Source organism: Balaenoptera ricei, chromosome 19 (genome assembly GCF_028023285.1).
Source record: "Balaenoptera ricei isolate mBalRic1 chromosome 19, mBalRic1.hap2, whole genome shotgun sequence".
In the NCBI taxonomy this organism is placed as follows: Eukaryota; Metazoa; Chordata; class Mammalia; order Artiodactyla; family Balaenopteridae; genus Balaenoptera; species Balaenoptera ricei.
Window position 1 is genome coordinate 17702352 of NC_082657.1, and position 16725 is coordinate 17719076.

At 41.5% G+C, this 16725-nt stretch overlaps 2 protein-coding genes across 7 annotated transcripts in view; both read right to left on the reverse strand.

Moving 5' to 3' along the window:
* GARRE1 (granule associated Rac and RHOG effector 1) overlaps nt 1-16725 on the reverse strand; it is an 80059-nt gene that overhangs the window by 48102 nt on the left and 15232 nt on the right. For 5 of the 6 annotated variants that reach the window (XM_059903655.1, XM_059903653.1, XM_059903656.1 and 2 more), the window contains one exon: nt 2160-3456. In XM_059903655.1, coding sequence (XP_059759638.1) covers nt 2160-2654 — 495 coding nt within the window. In that variant the 5' untranslated portion in view covers nt 2655-3456. Of the gene's footprint in view, nt 1-2159; nt 3457-4977; nt 5027-16725 lie in introns of those variants that run through there. The other variant, XM_059903658.1, reaches the window with a different exon arrangement.
* On the reverse strand, nt 6707-7982 carry LOC132353535 (capZ-interacting protein-like). The gene is given in 3 exon segments (XM_059904784.1): nt 6707-6932; nt 6934-6990; nt 6993-7982. Coding segments are annotated over 3 exon segments (1140 nt in total). The 5' UTR covers nt 7956-7982; the 3' UTR covers nt 6707-6812.

Here is a 16725-nt window from a genome sequence, read left to right on the forward strand (position 1 = left end):
AAGAAGAGCCCAGTAACGTTCAGGTTAAAATAACAGGCTTTGGCCTCATTTTCAAACCATTCTTGCCTGACATTCTAAATAAAGCTAAAGGTGCTTGTGTCATTGCAGGATGGGAGCTGAAACAGCTTGGGTCTAATATTGTTCAGCACATTCTGAGAGGGCAGAGGCCCTAACTGCTCTGCTGCCACATCTCTGCACAGCAGTGACCAAGCATCCTGCGGGCTGAACATGGTTCTTCACATAAAACAAACAAAAGTCAAAGCTGTACATCTGTGCCTATACACACAGTAGTTTGGAATGGCACAAACCAACCAGTTAACAGTGGTCTCCTCTGGGAAAAGGAATGGGATGGGAGAGTAGAACAGTAGTTTTAAGTTTCACTGCTTGAATTTCTTTTGAGAAGTACGTTTTTTAAAAATACGCTTTATATGTGATTTACATGTGTAATTTAAAAACTACTTTAAACTATGACAAGCCATTTTAAAAATACTTCAAAATCATAATTTCTCTGAATATATGATGTGATCATAGAAAAAATCAGAAAATAAAAATAAACTTGGATAGGTTCAAAATAGAATGAGCCAAGGAGGATATTATACATTTATACCAGCAGATTCAGCAAACTATAACTCATGGGCCAAATACAGTCCAACAGACAGGTCTACAAGGTAAAACTGGTTTCCGCATTCTTAAAGGGTTATTAAAAAAAAACAAAGAAGAATGTGAAAGAGACACATGTGGTCCACGAAGCTTAAAATTTACTTACAATTTGCCCTCTACAGAAAAAGTTTGATGATGCCTAACGCCTGATATACACCAAGACTATTGTGTCTTTTCAAAAATAGTTTCTGGGCTTCTCTGGTGGCTCAGTGGTTAAGAATCCGCCTGTCAATTCAGGCGACACGGGTTCGAGCCCTGGTCGAGGAAGATCCCACATGCTGTGGAGCAACTAAGCCCATGCGCCACAACTACCGAGCCTGCACTCTAGAGCCCACAAGCCACAACTACTGAGCCTGCGTGCTACAACTACTGAAGCCCGCACGCCTAGAGCCTGTGCTCCACAACAAGAGAAGCCACCACAATGAAAAGCCTGCGCACCGCAATGAAAAGTAGCCCCCGTTCACCGCAACTAGAGAAAGCCTGTGCGCAGCAACAAAGACCCAAGCAGCCAAAAATAAATAAATAAAAACAAAAATAGTTTTAAATTCCTCTTATAAATGCCTTCAAAATCACAATATGCCTTTTAAACACAATAAAAAATGAGTCATAATACTTAATAGCCTAACTTTTTTTTCCCCTAAACCCACAACAGTGTAAGTTAGCTTATTCAGCTACCACAATCATCAGATTTACTTCAGAAGACTAGTGATTTCCTAAAATCAAACACAACCCCAGGATGGGGAAAGGAACATTCTCCCTCCTAGCATCCAGAAACCTAACCTCTAATGTGCTGCTAAAACGTACAAGGACACATGGAAAAATCAAACTCAGAAGAACTCTCTGAGCAGGTAAAAATAATTTAAAAAATCTAGCAGTGAAGTTAATTTAACAGATGACAGTTTAATAAATTATTTCCTAAACGAAGGAAGGAAAAACATCATCTTTATTCTGAATGAAATTTGTATTCCAATCTTACACTCTAACGTAGAGTCCTGAAAAAGGGAGAATATTTCATTTTGATTACCAAAGACCCTAAGAAATGTACTGAATAAGAATCAAATGCATCCAAATATAAACAGATGTAAATTTAGAACTGAAAAAATAACTTATCCTGTAAACATGTGTAGAACTTTCTACATTAAACCAATGGTTCTATATAATGACAATTCACAAAGAAATCTTCATAATCATATTTAGAATTCTCAGTCCCTACTATGTACTTTAACAGTAATGTTATTTGGAAATTAAGTTCCAACTTGAAAATGTAAAGAATATAAAACATAGGCTGATTTGTTTGTTTAATAATCTTCTATCTTACTTAATTTGAAATGAAAGCAGTTCAGAACCTGGCATGCAAAAATTTTTTACAAGGACAGGGTATCAATGGAAAGAGGACGAAGACCATCATTTCAGTGATTTGAGAAAAAACTAAGACAAACATTCTCACTTACCTCTGGAATACATTTTCCTACCCAAGTATGACACAGAAGATACTCTACCTCAATGTCCTGGAGACTGAATTCCTTCTGATCTGTAAAGTTTGCAGCCCCGGCACTAAGTTCCATCAGCATCTTGGCGATCTCGGGCTTTATGGCTGAAGTCAGCCGACTGGCTGCTTCCATGACGTGCTCCTGCACATCTTTGAGTTGCATGGCTGCCTTGGAATAGTGAGAGTTCCTGAACACAGTGCTGAAGAGATCTGTGAGGAAAGTACTGGCACGGCAGAAGACGTTGAGGGCGTCCAGGTATTTGGAGATGCCCTGCTGGATGTCAGCAATGGGAGTGGAGTGGGGCATGGCATGGTGGCAGCTGCCTGCAGCAGTCAGACTGCCCAGGGGGGCGGTGGTGGCCGTAGATGCCAGGGGAGCACTCAGTGCTCGGCCGAGCTCAGGCATTGGGTACTGCTGGTGCTGCTGCACCTTCTGCTTGGACCCGCCAAGCAGGAAGCGCCGCTTGTAGTCCATTTTACTGTCCTGGGCACTGCAGCAATACATGCGGGAACGGGAACTGTCCCAGTGACTGCGAGAGGGTCAGGGTCCTGATTCCTTTTTTTTCCCCCCTAAAACTGTAGCTAGGTATAAAAATAGTGGAGTTCTGCAAATCTAAGTTTTAAAAAAGGCATTTCCATGAGGCAGGTGACCATGTGATCCAATGTAGTTGTGAAAAGGACAACAGGTTTATATAATTAATATTTTCAGTGTAGGCAGGACCTCTGACAAAAAATAAAAGTGTGTCCAAAATGCTATACAAGAAATGTTAGCATTCCACTCTCTTAATAAAAAGATATGCTTGCTGAGAAAAATGTTTACCTAGAATTGCTTTGCAAGAATATTTTGATACTTGTATTTACAATGGCAGAAAAATAACTTAACTTTAAAAAAGGTAATATAATGTAATATAATGTATCTTCAATATACCAGAAAAGTTAGAACCCCAAAACCCACAAGCTGATCAACAGCAATTTAAAAAGCAGTACAGAATTACTTCACACTAAGTCCTCAGTAAGGAAGATCAAATCTCTGCAGAATTTTGACAGAGCCTGCCTGCCAAATCCATTTACCTGTAAAGTGTCTTCTCAATGCGAAAAATTTCCTTTAATATTTTCTGAAAACAAGGGTTTTTTTTAAAAAAAAAAATGGCATTTATTATAAGTCCTCTCCTTCTTTTCTTTTGTTTGCTGAGGTAGCAGTTTCCTTAGAACATTAATAAGAGGTGCTTCCAGACTGGGTTGGCCCTCAATTGTAAAGTCTGAAGCAAGAATGCACAGATGTATTTGTAAGGCTTCTAAGTCATTTCCTGTAAGGGGGAAAAATAAGACAGAGTTAGGAAAGTTACAAGACAGTGAGTAATTCTGGAACATTAACTCCTGAAATGCTATTATCCACAAAGGTGGGCTCCAAATGAATATGAACTATATAAAAACCTTATAAAAGCAGGTACAATAGTGAGAGTGCAACTATGATATGACGACTGTTAGAAAATTCCTCAAGTTGTAGTACAAAAGTAATGCAACAAAAAGTTTGATTCCCCACTAACCACTCCAAAACTCAGGCTGACAAGTGACACATCAAGCAGGGCCTGGACTCATGTTTGTGTTTCCTCCTCAAAGAGCTCACAAATCCACAAGAGGATTAGAAGAGTACACAGATTAGGTGAGGGCTGTTGACAAGTAGAGCACTCACAAAACCTTAAGGGGGATTTGGAAATGGAGCAATGAACAAAGATTGAGAGAAATCAGGAAGGTTGTTATGAAGAAAATGTTACTCGGAGCTAGGCCTTGATTGTAGGATAGGTTTTGATAAGTGCAAAAGGGATGGCTGGGGCTCACCAGATGAAAGGACCACCACAGCAAAGGCCCTGAAGCAGGATGGCTTAAAGTCTGTCCAGGATACCCATCTGGGCTGAAGTGCAGCATACAGAAAGACAGAGCCTGGAGAGGTAAGTGGCTGGCAGGTTTGTAGACAGGATGCTTCTCATCCTCACCCAGGTACCAATTTCCCCTCCAGATGTTTGAAAGGAAGCCTCGGAGGGTGTGCAGGTTCTTACACCCTGGGGAAGCTTCTATAGAACCCCTGGCTCTGGATAGGTGCAAACAGCAAGGTCTGAACACCTCTGGTTGCAGTTTCTGAACCTACAATAGTAGAGTAATGTGATTCTTCCTACACAGCTACAACTAGGTTTACACTTGCCTAAACTATCTATTCTTCCAAACATAACAACAGTTCAAATATGTTTTATTGAATGATACATGTAGTCTATATTAAACTTCAATATACACGATGTCTGTATATAGTTTGGTTTACTTATTGATAACTAGGCTTTCTTTCCATTTTCCTTTTTTGATAGATAAAAATAAATATGTCATACCTTATCACTCATCACTCCTTTACGGTTCTACAATTGCATTAGGAACACAGGAAGGCAGGCAGGTTATAAGAGCAAGAGATGAGAAAAGTGTTATGGATACAAACATATACTCTAAAAGTATAGCAATCCTAACCCAGCTAGCATATAAATCCAACTAAACCAGCCACCATTTGTAGCTCTGTGTTCAAGAGAATCTTGACTCTTAAAAACTCTCATAACTTTTTCAAGAAACAAGATATCAAACAGCTATATGTAAGAAATCTGTTCCCAAATGTTCATTTTTAAAATTCATTACAATAAGGCAATCATATCTATTCCTACCCAAGTGCTCCATTGTTATCAATGTGGCTGTACAAATTCCAACGTACAAAAGAAGCACTCAGCAGGGGTGTTGAAGGACGGAAGTCTGCTCACACAGAAACTGTGTGGTCTGTGAAGGAAAACCATCACCTTGAATTGGCCATAGTGAGTGTCTTGAGCAACCCTGAGGAGAACCTTCCTTTGTTCTGTGTTGTACACTGGTGCCCCTGGCTCTGAGAGTTCACCCTCATTCCTCTGCCAGATGATCCTAGAAGGTCAAGTAAGACCCATATACTTACTAATTTTTTAAAAGTCACCATAAACATTAAACTTTTTTCTGCCTTACATGCTTCCAAAGTTTATGTAAATGAAACTTGTAATACTTAAAAATATACTTCACCAAATTCATCTACAAATTCAATGCAATCTCTATCAAAACTTGAACTACCTTTTTTACGGTAATAGGCAAGCTGATCCTAAAAGGCATATGGAAATGCAAGGCACCCAAGACGACCAAACGAATATTGAAAAAAATATGTTGGAGGACTCACACTTCCTAATTTGAAAACGTACTGTAAAGCTATAGTAATAAAGACAGCAGAGCACTGGCGTAAGAAATGACATATATGTATCAGTGGAACACAGTTGAGAGTTTAGAATAAACCCATACCTCTCTGGTCAACTGATTTTAGACAAGGGTGCCAAAACCATTCAGTTGGGAAAGAACAGTCTTTTCAGTAAATGGTGATGGGACAACTAGATATCCACATGCAAAAAAAAAAAAAAAAAAAAAATATGAACCCCTATCTTATATCATAAACAAAAATTGACTCAAAATGGATCAAAGACCTCAATGTAAGAGCTAAAACTATAAAGCTTTTATAAGAAAATGCAGGGACTTGAAAATACAGGGACTTCCCTGGTGGCGCAGTGGTTAAGAATCCGCCTGCCAATGCAGGGGACACAGGTTCAAGCCCTGGTCCTGGAAGATCCCACATGCCATGGAGCAACTAAGCCCGTGTGCCACAACTACTGAGCCTGTGTTCTAGAGCTCGTGAGCCACAACTACTGAGACCTTGTGCCACAACTACTAAAGCCTGCGCAACCAGAACCTGTGCTCCACAACAAGAGAAGCCACTGCAATGAGAAGCATGCACACGGCAACGAAGAGCAGCCCCTGCTCGCCGCAACTAGAGAAAGCCGGCGCACAGCAACAAAGACCCAACACAGCCAAAAGTACATAAATAAAATAAATAAAGTTAAAAAAAAAAGAAAGAAAATATAGGTGTAAATCTTTGTGATCTTAGATTAGGCAATGGTTTCTTGGACACATTTTTTTTTTTGCTGCAACAGACACATATTTTTTAATGTTTCAATAATTATCTCTTCTCATCCAGTGTTTTCAAAATTGGTTGGCCAGTCAAATTTGGACCAAGCTGAAAGGTTGTCTCAGGGTCTCTATACAATTTAAGGTCTTCTGTAACTTACAGGATTTATATTTCCAGTGATACTACTTTGTTTCTAGCTACCTGAAATGAGTTTTTACTTACATTTGAGAACTTAAGAACAATAAAAAGGCTATCACCTTACATAAACACAATCTGATTAGGTAAATCCCAGTCCAGTTCTGAGGTCAGCTATAGGGTTAGGTGGGTGTGGACAGTATCTGGGCCCCACAGTTTGACCAGTATCCCTGGGGAGTTGTTACCATAGTAAATTGTTTTAAATACGTTTCTTTTTTTTTTTTTTTAAACCAAGTCCATCAAGTGACACAAACTCAAGGTGATAAGTCTTGGCCCTCAGATCCAATCTCTGTCTCCGATGGTGCAGAGGTCGGGAAATTGCACCCTGTGTCCTCAGGCTGACTCCAGACCCTCACGCCATCCTGCTCCTGCGATGGCTTCCTTTGCTGTCACTACGATCACTCCTGCTACTTCAAGGACACGGCTCCAGCAGCTTCATCACTAGGCACAATGAGATCTTCTTCACCTTTTAGTGCCCTGGACAGGGGTGTTATCCTCTGTCTTGGGGACCTCACTGCTAGTGTCCGGCTGGGCATGGCCAGTGCCAGGGTCACAGCCTGGCTTGAGGACGGCCCCCTCCATCTTGCTTTTCCTTGCCAGTCCCCTGCTCAGGACTGTGGTCGCCCTCCCCTCCTCCAGGATGGGCTGTGGGGGGGTCTCCTCCCCCACAGCTCCCTCCTCCAGCCCCTCTGTGTCTTGGCTCCTCTGTCCGGGCTCCTCCTCTTCACTGGCCACCCTCTCCTTCACCTCTGTAGGCTCTTCCGTCTGCTCTTCCGGTTTCTCCTCCGTGGGGCTCCCACACCCATCCTCTGCCTCTAGGCTGGAGGCTTGGGCTGGACGCTGGCTGGCTCCCTCCTCGGAGTTCCCCATGGCCGTTTCGTGCTGCTGGGCTACCCCCGAGGCCCTTCCCTTCTCCTCCTGCTTCTCTGTCCTGCTGGGCGTCCTCCTCAGAGGAGGGGATCCTGGAGTCTTGCTCTTGGCTGGGAACACCTCGTCCCCATTCTCTTCCTTGGCACCATCCTCCTGGGAGGACTCCACGGCCCTGAGCTCCCCCAGGTCCCCACAGTCCGACTGGGGCCTTCTGAATCGCCTGGAGGGAGGGCACCTTTTTATGGAGCCCCTCGTCTGCACCTTACTGTAAGAGGGCAGATGACTGCCTTCAGGAGGCTGGTCAAAGCTGACGGGCACCTCCTCTGGCTCGCTGGCCTGAGACCACACGCCAGGGCTGCTGGGGGTAGAAAGCTGGCTGTGAAATGGTGATACCATGGCCTTGAGTCCGGGACTCTTGGGTGAGGCCCCAGGCAGCAGGGCCGCTGGATCAAAGGCTAAACTGGCCTGGAGCTTCTCGATCAGAGGCGAGCTCTTCACCTTGACTTTAGGAGGGTGGTTTGCATTGGGCGGTGACTTCTCTTCACCATTCTGGCCCAGTTCTACCCTGGGGAGGAACAGAGAGAGGGAGCAGGGCAGTTTCCTTCTTGTTGGTTTACTGGCTGGTGTCTCCTTTGCAGCGGCTGCCTGCTCCCTGAATCGCTCGGCCAGCTGGGCCACTGAGGGGGGCGCCGAGTCGTCCACACTGGCGTTGGTTTCTGCCGGCCTTTCCTCCATGTCCTCCAGGTGCCAACTCAGCAGTGGCTGCACGCGCTCACTCTGGCCAGGGCTCGTGATCCCTGCTCTCTGCTCGGCTCCCATCAGGCTGGGTTTGGCTGCAGCAGGCACAGCGCAAGTGGGCGGCTGCATGCCCGGCTTGCTGGCTGCAGAATGCCCCGGCCGCCCGGGCCCTGTGCTAGGGGAGGAGGGAGGAGGGAGGAGGGAGGAGGGAGGGGAGGAGAGGGGGGAGGAGAGGGGGGAGGAGGAGGGAGGGGGAGGGGGAGCTGGATATGACATCTTAAAGCACAAACAACAAAAGAAGAAATAGATAAACTGGACTTCATCAAAACTAAAAACGTTTGTGCATCAAAGGTCACTATAAAGGTGAAAAGAAAACCCACAGTATGGGCAAAAATACTGGAAAATCATATATCTTGTTAAGGGTCTAGTATCCAGAATACAAAAAGAACTCTTAAAATTCAACAATAAAATGACAAATAACCTATTAAAAGATGGGCAAATGATACTAAAAGACATTTCTTGAAAGATATACAACTGGCCAATAAGCAAATGAAAGGATGCTCAACATGGATAGTCACTAGGGAAACACAAATAAACCACAGTAAGATACCACTTCATACACGCTGGCATGGCTACAGTAAAAACAAACAAAAAACAAAACAGAAAATAAGTGTGGGTGAGAATGTGGAGAAACTGGAACTCTCATAAATTGCTGGTGAGAATGTGAAATGATGCTGCTACTGTGAAAAGCAGTTTGGCAGTTCTGAAAAATGTTAAACAGAGAGTTGCCATTAAGACCAAGCAATTCCACTCTTAAGCATATACCCAAGAAAACTGAAAACATATATTTATATAAAAACTTGCACATGAATGTCCATAGCATCATTATTCATAATAGCCCCAAAGTGGAACAACCCAAGTCTATCAACTGATGAATGAATAAACAAAATGTGGTATAGCCATACAATGGCATATTATTCAGCCATAAAAAAGAATGAAGTGGGACTTCCCTGGTGGCTCAGTGGTTAAGAATCCGCCTGCCAATGCAGGGGACACGGGTTCGAGCCCTAGTCCGGGAGGATCCCACATGCCGCAGAGCAACTAAGGCCGTGTGCCACAACTACTGAAGCCCGTGCACCTAGAGCCCGTGCTCTGCAATGGGAGAGGTCACCGCAACGAGAGGCCCATGAACCGCAACAAAGAGTGGCCCCTGCTCGCCGCAACTAGAGAAAGCCCGCGCACAGCAACAAATACCCAATGCAGCCAAAAATAAATAAACAAATAAATAAATTTATTAAAAAAAAAAAAGAATGAAGTATTGATAAATGCTACAGTGTGGCTGAACCTTGAAGACATTATGGTAAGAGAAAGAAGCCAGAAACAGAAGGTCATATACTGTGAGATTCCATTGATATGAAACACCCAGATAAAGCAAATCTGTAGAGACAGATAAAAGTAGATCAGTGGTTGCCAGGAGTTGAGGAGAGGAAGGGAATGGGGAGTGACTATTAATTAATACAGAGTTTCTTTCTGAGGTGATGAAGACATTCTAGAATTAGATGGTGGTGATGGTTGCACAATTTTGTTAATGTACTAAGACTCACTGAATTTCACACTTTAAAATGGTGAATTTTATGGTATGAGAATTATATATCAATTAAAAAGGAGAGAAATAGGGAAAAATATATACTACTGGCCTCCAGAAATGTCTATTTAGAATAGATGAACATCTGCTACATCTAAAAAATGATTTACTGGGTAGATGGTCAGCTCTGTGGGTGGCTACCCACTAACCAGAGTGGTGATTATCTGGGTGTTTACTTGGAGATAATAAAATCAAGCATAGTTACTATAATTTGTGTACTTTCCTATGTGTTATTCTTCAGTGAAAGTTTAAGGAAGAAACAAAGGATTAACTAGAACAAAAAGGAGGGAAGCTTGGGTAAGGAAAGTTTCATTCCAAGTGGAACAGCATGAGGGAGGGGAAACCCAGAAGGCAGTACTGCAGAGACTACCAGATGGCTGGTTTCAATCAAATCTCCTTCCTCCTTTACAATAAGCCAGCGGGGCCAAGAATATGTGCACCGCACTACTCTGAAATGTACATGCTTACATGACTAACTGGGGTATAATAAAAAGTTCTAGATGAAAAGCCTTGGCAAACTTTAAGATTCAGATCTAATCCAAAATTATAATTTCAGTACTAAGAAGAAAGCAGCAGATTCATGAAAATAAAAACCTAAAAAGAAAGGGGAGGGAAGTAATGTCATAAAAAATGGCAGAGTAAGGACCTCCAAAAATTCTCTCCTCCATAAAAACAGTGAGAAAACTGGCCAAATTGGTCAGAATCAACTTTTTTTTTTTTAACATCTTTATTGGAGTATAATTGCTTTATAATGGTGTGTTAGTGTCTGCTTTATAACAAAGTGAATCAGCTATACATATACATACATCCCCATATCTCTTCCCTCTTGTGTCTCCCTCCCTCGCACCCTCCCTATCCCACCCCTCTAGGTGGTCACAAAGCACTGAGCTGATCTCCCTGTGCTATGCGGCTGCTTCCCACTAGCTATCGATTTTACATTTGGTAGTGTATATATGTCCATGCCACTCTCTCACTTTGTCCCAGCTTACCCTTCTCCCTCCCCGTGTCCTCAAGTCCATTCTCTAGTAGGTCTGTGTCTTTATTCCCATCCTGCCCCTAGGTTCTTCATGACCTTTTTTTTTTTTTAGATTCCATATATATGTGTTAGCATACAGTATTTGTTTTTCTCTTTCTGACTTACTTCACTCTGTATGACAGACTCTAGGTCCATCCACCTCACTACAAATAACTCAATTTCGTTTCTTTTTATGGCTGAGTAATATTCCATTGTGTATATGTGCCACATCTTCTTTATCCATTCATCTGTCGATGGACACTTAGGTTGCTTCCATGTCCTGGCTATTGTAAATAGTGCTGCAATGAACATTGTGGTACATGACTCAGAATCAACTTTTTAAAGACTCTAGAAATTAACAGGATTGAAGCAAACTGGGGAGCATTTATTCAAGAGAAATGGCTGAATCTCAGTAAGAATACAGTAGTACCCCCATCCATGGAGGATATGTTCCAAGACCCCCAGTGGATGCCTGAAACCTCGGGTAGCATATACAGCGTGGATACACTGGACAAAGGGATGATACATGTTCCAGGCGGGATGGAACAGGACAGCATGATATTTTATCATGCAACTCGGAATGGCGTGCAATTTAAAACTTATTTCTGTAATTTTCCACTTAATGTTTTCAGGCTGCACTTAACTGCAGGTAACTGAAACGGCTGAAAATGAAACTGTGGATAAGGGGGGGACTACTATAGTCAACTTTGTAGCATTTTAACTTGATCTAGTTCCATTCCCTGCTCTCTAACTCTATGGTAACCTTGAAAAATCACAGCTGCATTTGCAGTGAAAACCAGAAGGCAGGCAGCAGAACTGGAGGGAGCAGAACTAGGTTAGAGCTCCTTCAGAGTCTCATTCCTAGAAAATTATCATTATCTAACTTATCTGCAGGTTCCCTGGAAGATCCCACTTGCAAGGATCTCTATTTGATCTGACTTGGAACTCACTTGGAGAGGGAAGAGAATCTGATTTCCAGTTGCCACATTATATCATAAAAAATGTTCAGTTTTCAATTAAAACTTAACAAGACATGCAAAGAAACAAGAAAGTATGGCCCTTACACAGGAAAGCAAACAAGCAAACAAACAAGAGAAACAACTGATGAGGAAGCCCAGATGTTGGACTTACTAGACAGAGACTAAAATCAGCTATTTTCAATATGTTCAAAGAACTAAAGGAAACCATATCTAAAGAACTAAAGGAAGTCAACTATACTTCTATTTTTTTTAAAAAGTAAAATCATTAAAAAGAAAAAAAAAAAGAACTAAAGGAACATATGGGAATGATGTCTCAGCAAATCCAGAATACTACTAAAAGAGAGAAATATTTTTAAAACAGAACCAAATAGAAATTCTGGAGTTGAAAAATACAGCTAACATAAAAAAATTAACTAAAGGCTCAACAGCAGATTTGAACAGGAATCAGTGACACTGAAGATTAACCAATTGAGATTATCCAGTCTGGGGAACAGGAAGTAAAAAGAAAAGAGTCTCAGAGACCCGTGGGACACCATCAAGCATACCAGCATCATATAATGGGATTTTCAGAAGAGGAGAGGGAGAAAGGCACAGAAAAAAAATATTTGAAGAAATAAAGGCCCCAAATTTCTCAAATTTGATAAAAAGCACATGAATCTACACATCTATGAAGCTCAACAAACTCCAAGTAGGATAAACGCAAAAAAATCAACCTAGGCATATTATAATCAAATTGCCTAAAGCCAAAGCAAGAATCTTGAAAGCAACAAGAGAAAAGCAATTCATCATGTATAGTTGATTCTCATTACTTACAGGCAGTTATAAAAAGTTGCCATGTACACTGAATTAGCAAATACTGAATCAGTACTCCTAGATCCTGTGAGCCTCTAGTCAAAACATTTTCACCAATCAATATATAACCTTGTTTTATGTGTGTTTCTGTTTAAAGACACCTTAGTTAATATTTACTGTTGATTCATTAACAGTGAACTCACAGGTAATGGCACTATAACTCATGCCTGAATGACACTCATCTAACACGTCTTTTCTCTGTTAGGTACCTCACGGCCTTCTTGGGCTTAGGAACACTAGAGAGCACTTCAGCAATACACTTAGGGGCCATTTTAAACAGTGAAACTGCCAACAAAAAGTATAAAAATGCAAAAAATGTGGCACTAAATAGACTATGAAAAGAATACTTGTTTATAGTCTGAGAGCTGAAATGAGAAGGCAGAGCGTCACCCTGTTCATCCCCAGCTGGGGGTGTGCATGTTGTGCAATTCAAATTTTTTGCCACTCTGCACATGTCTACAACTGACCACAAGAGCTCTACAAGTATTGATTTTGTGTTGCAAATAAATTTTAGCCAGTAAGCTAACCTGCAAATACAGGATCCGAGAATCGTGAGGATCAACTATATATAACACTACTTGAAACACTTGTGTTCCCAACATAATGGGATACTCCTCTTTTTAAAAATATAAAAAAACATCAATCTATGAAACAAATAATCAGAGGGTTACTGACCATCTTACAAGATACAGAGGTTCCTTTAAGTACTGAACCTATGGTATATTTAATGTAACAATTCAGCAATTCCATAATGTACAACCTTTCAGGATTTCATTGTGATTTTTAAAGGCTCAAGCATATATACTTAAGGTACACTCTATGTGCCAATTTAGAAGTATATAATTTATAAAGACAAATTTATGCTTTAAGAGAACAATTACATTTGGTGAATCACATTCACTCCTTTTTTTCCCCTTCTAGAACGCATTATTTTAAAAATAAAAAATAACATTTGTAAAAGCTAAACAAGTTGAGGAGTTATTATTCATTAAACTTTTTATTTTAGTGCTAAGCTCATGGTGAAATTTTTTTATAAAAATGCCAATGGATATTACAAATGCTTAAAGAACAACTTAACAAGGTAAAATATATATTAATATCTCTTCACTGACTAGCTTGCATATAGCTGCTTCATCAAAGATGATTCCTTCAATCAAAAAGACAAACAATAACAAGTGTTGGTGAGAATGTGGAAAAATTGGAACCCTCATACATTGCTAGTAGGATTGTAAAATAGTACAGCACTTTGGAAAACAGTTTGGCAGCTCCTTAAAATAAGTATAGTGTTAGCACATGACCCAGCAATTCCACTCCAATGTATATATTCAAGAGAAATGAAAAATATAAATCCACACAAAACTCTGTACATCAACATTCACAGCAGCATTATTCAAAACAGTCAAAAAATAGAAACAACCCAAATGTCTATCAACTGATGAATGAATAAACAAAATGTGGTATTGCTATACAACGGAACATTAAATATATATATTATGTACATATAAAGGAATGAAGTACTGATACATGCTAAAACATGGATGAACTTTGAAAACACTGTGCTAAGTGTGAAAGAAGCCAGACACAAGAAGCCACATATTATATGCTCCCACTGATATGTAATACCCAGAACAGGCAGATCCATAGAAAAAGAAAGTAGATTTGTGGAATGGAGAATCACTGCTAATGGGTACAGGGTTTCTTTTTGCGGCAATGACAAGGTTCTGAAGTTAGATAATGGTGACTGTTGCACAACTCTAAATATACTAAAACACATACGGTATGTGAATTATATCTCAATAAAGCTGTTATTTTCCCTATGTAACTTCATTGCCATTTTCCTTATGTAACTTCTCATTTAACACCAAAAGGTACATAATAAAAAATAAGTTTTCGGGACTTCCCTGGTGGCGCAGTGGTTAAGAATCCGCCTGCCAATGCAGGGGACACGGGTTTGAGCTCTGGTCTGGGAAGATCCCACATGCCACGGAGCAACTAAGTCTGTGTGCCACAACTACTGAGCCTGCACTCTAGAGCCCGCGAGCCACAACTACTGAAGCCCGTGCACCTGGAGCCCATGCTCGGCAACAAGAGAAGCCACCGCAAGGAGAAGCCCGCTCATAGCAACAAAGAGTAGCCCCCACTCGCCGCAACTAGAGCAAGCCCGTGCGCAGCAATGAAGACCCAATGCAGCCAAAAATAAATAAATAAATAAAATAATTAATTTAAAAATAATTAGTTTTCCAGAGATACCTTTAATGCCAGACTTAGTTTCCTTTTCACACTTCAATTAGAAATCTGGATTTAAATGCTGCTATCCCAAATCTGGGAATGTGAGTACTGAAAAGGCCCTTAAAGATCATCTAATTTAAGCCCTTCAATTTACAGATGAGGGAAGAAAAATCTCAGGATACTAAATGTCTTGCACTAGACCGCATAGCGCCCGTATCTTGACTCTCAGAACTCTAAATGTATACATAAATATTCTGTTCAGCACTATCCAGACTGACACATTAAGCTACGCTACAGGAATAAATCCTGAAAGGAGTGGCCTAACCTAAGATTTATTTTTTGCTCACATGAAGTTCAAGGCAGCCCTTCAACTTGTAGGGACATCATTGGAACTTGTGTTTTCCACAGTCACCTTAGCACAAGAAAAGAAACTCATTATCGACTCTTTACTGCTTCCCACTCTAAGTGACACACATCACTTCCCATCACAGTCCTTTGCCAGAATTAGTCACATGTGCTAATGTAACCACAAGATAAACTGGGAAATGTAGGGGGACACATGGAATATTGGGTAAGCAATACAGTCGGTCACAGCTGCCCATCCAGCCCAGCTGTGGGTTGCACGGTTTTTACAAGACGGTGAAAGCAATTCTGATTCCACACAGGAGAGGCTGTTTTGCAACGTGGAGTCCCTACAGTTGCTTTCCAGAGGCCAGGTGATGCTTACATAGGCTGCTCCAGGACATGGTTCTTTGCTGAGTGTATGTGTGCAGGGTGGGGGAGTGGAAGGAGGTAGGGAGGGAAAGGTCACAGATTCCTTTGAGAAACTGTTGACAAAATACTCCATAGTCTTAACACATATCCAAAACACCAAAGTTTTCATTCAGTTTTGGATTTAGAGCCCCAGGTGAAGAACCACCTGCCGTCCACACTCCCCGTGCTTCCCTTCCCTACAGAGGAATGCTACACAAGAGCTGGAGGCAGCAGGTGACTGCTGACACAAAACACAAAACTGAGCCTCTCTTCCTGCACTTAGTGTTGGTCCAGCAATAACCAAATAGGGGAGGCCAAAGGCTCAAGCTAACGCAGTCAGGGGGCACCAAAGAGAAATATATATTGGACCCTCTGTGGGGTTTTTTTGCTTTTTTGCTTTATTTTTTAGTTTAATTTTTTGTTTATTTGTGTTTTGTTTGTTTGTTTTTTGGCTGCGCCACATTATTTGTGGGATCTTAGTTCCCCGACCAGGGATCGAACCCATGCCCCCTGAAGTGGAAGCACACAGTCCTAACCACTGGACTCCCAGGGAATTCCCACATTGAACCCTTTGTATCCATATCACTTATTACCTGTGCACCTGTATCCTTGAGGTGTGGTCCTCTGGCCGTGAGCATCAGAATTGAATTGCTAAACACCAAAGGTGCACCTGTATTAGGATGTCTGTCTATAGGCCATATCAGTGTACAGGGTGTGGTTATAATGCCCACTGAACATGTTATTAAGAATGGAAAAATTTTGGGCTTCCCTGGTGGCGCAGTGGTTGAGAGTCTGCCTGCCGGTGCAGGGGACACGGGTTCGAGCCCTGGTCTGGGAAGATCCCACATGCCGCGGAGCAACTGGGCCCGTGAGCCACAACTACTGAGCCTGCGCGTCTGGAGCCTGTGCCCCGCAACAAGAGAGGCCGCGATAGTGAGAGGCCCGCGCACCGCGATGAAGAGTGGCCCCCACTTGCCGCAACTAGAGAAAGCCCTCGCACAGAAACGAAGACCCAACACAGCCAATCAATCAATCAATCAATCAATCAATAGAAATGCTGTAGAATTATTAAAAAAAAAACAAAACAAAACTCGGGGGTTAGTTCTGTGAAACACTGCATAAAATTAAAAAAAAAAAAAGAATGGAAAAATTTTAAGCAATTTTTTATGAGATGTCATATTAACATTAACTTTGTTAAGACTAGGATGAAAAGAAAGAAGCCAACCAAAGCTTAAGGACTTCCTTTCCTGACATTAGAATCAGAACATCCCTTTTAATGGAATGACTATTAAA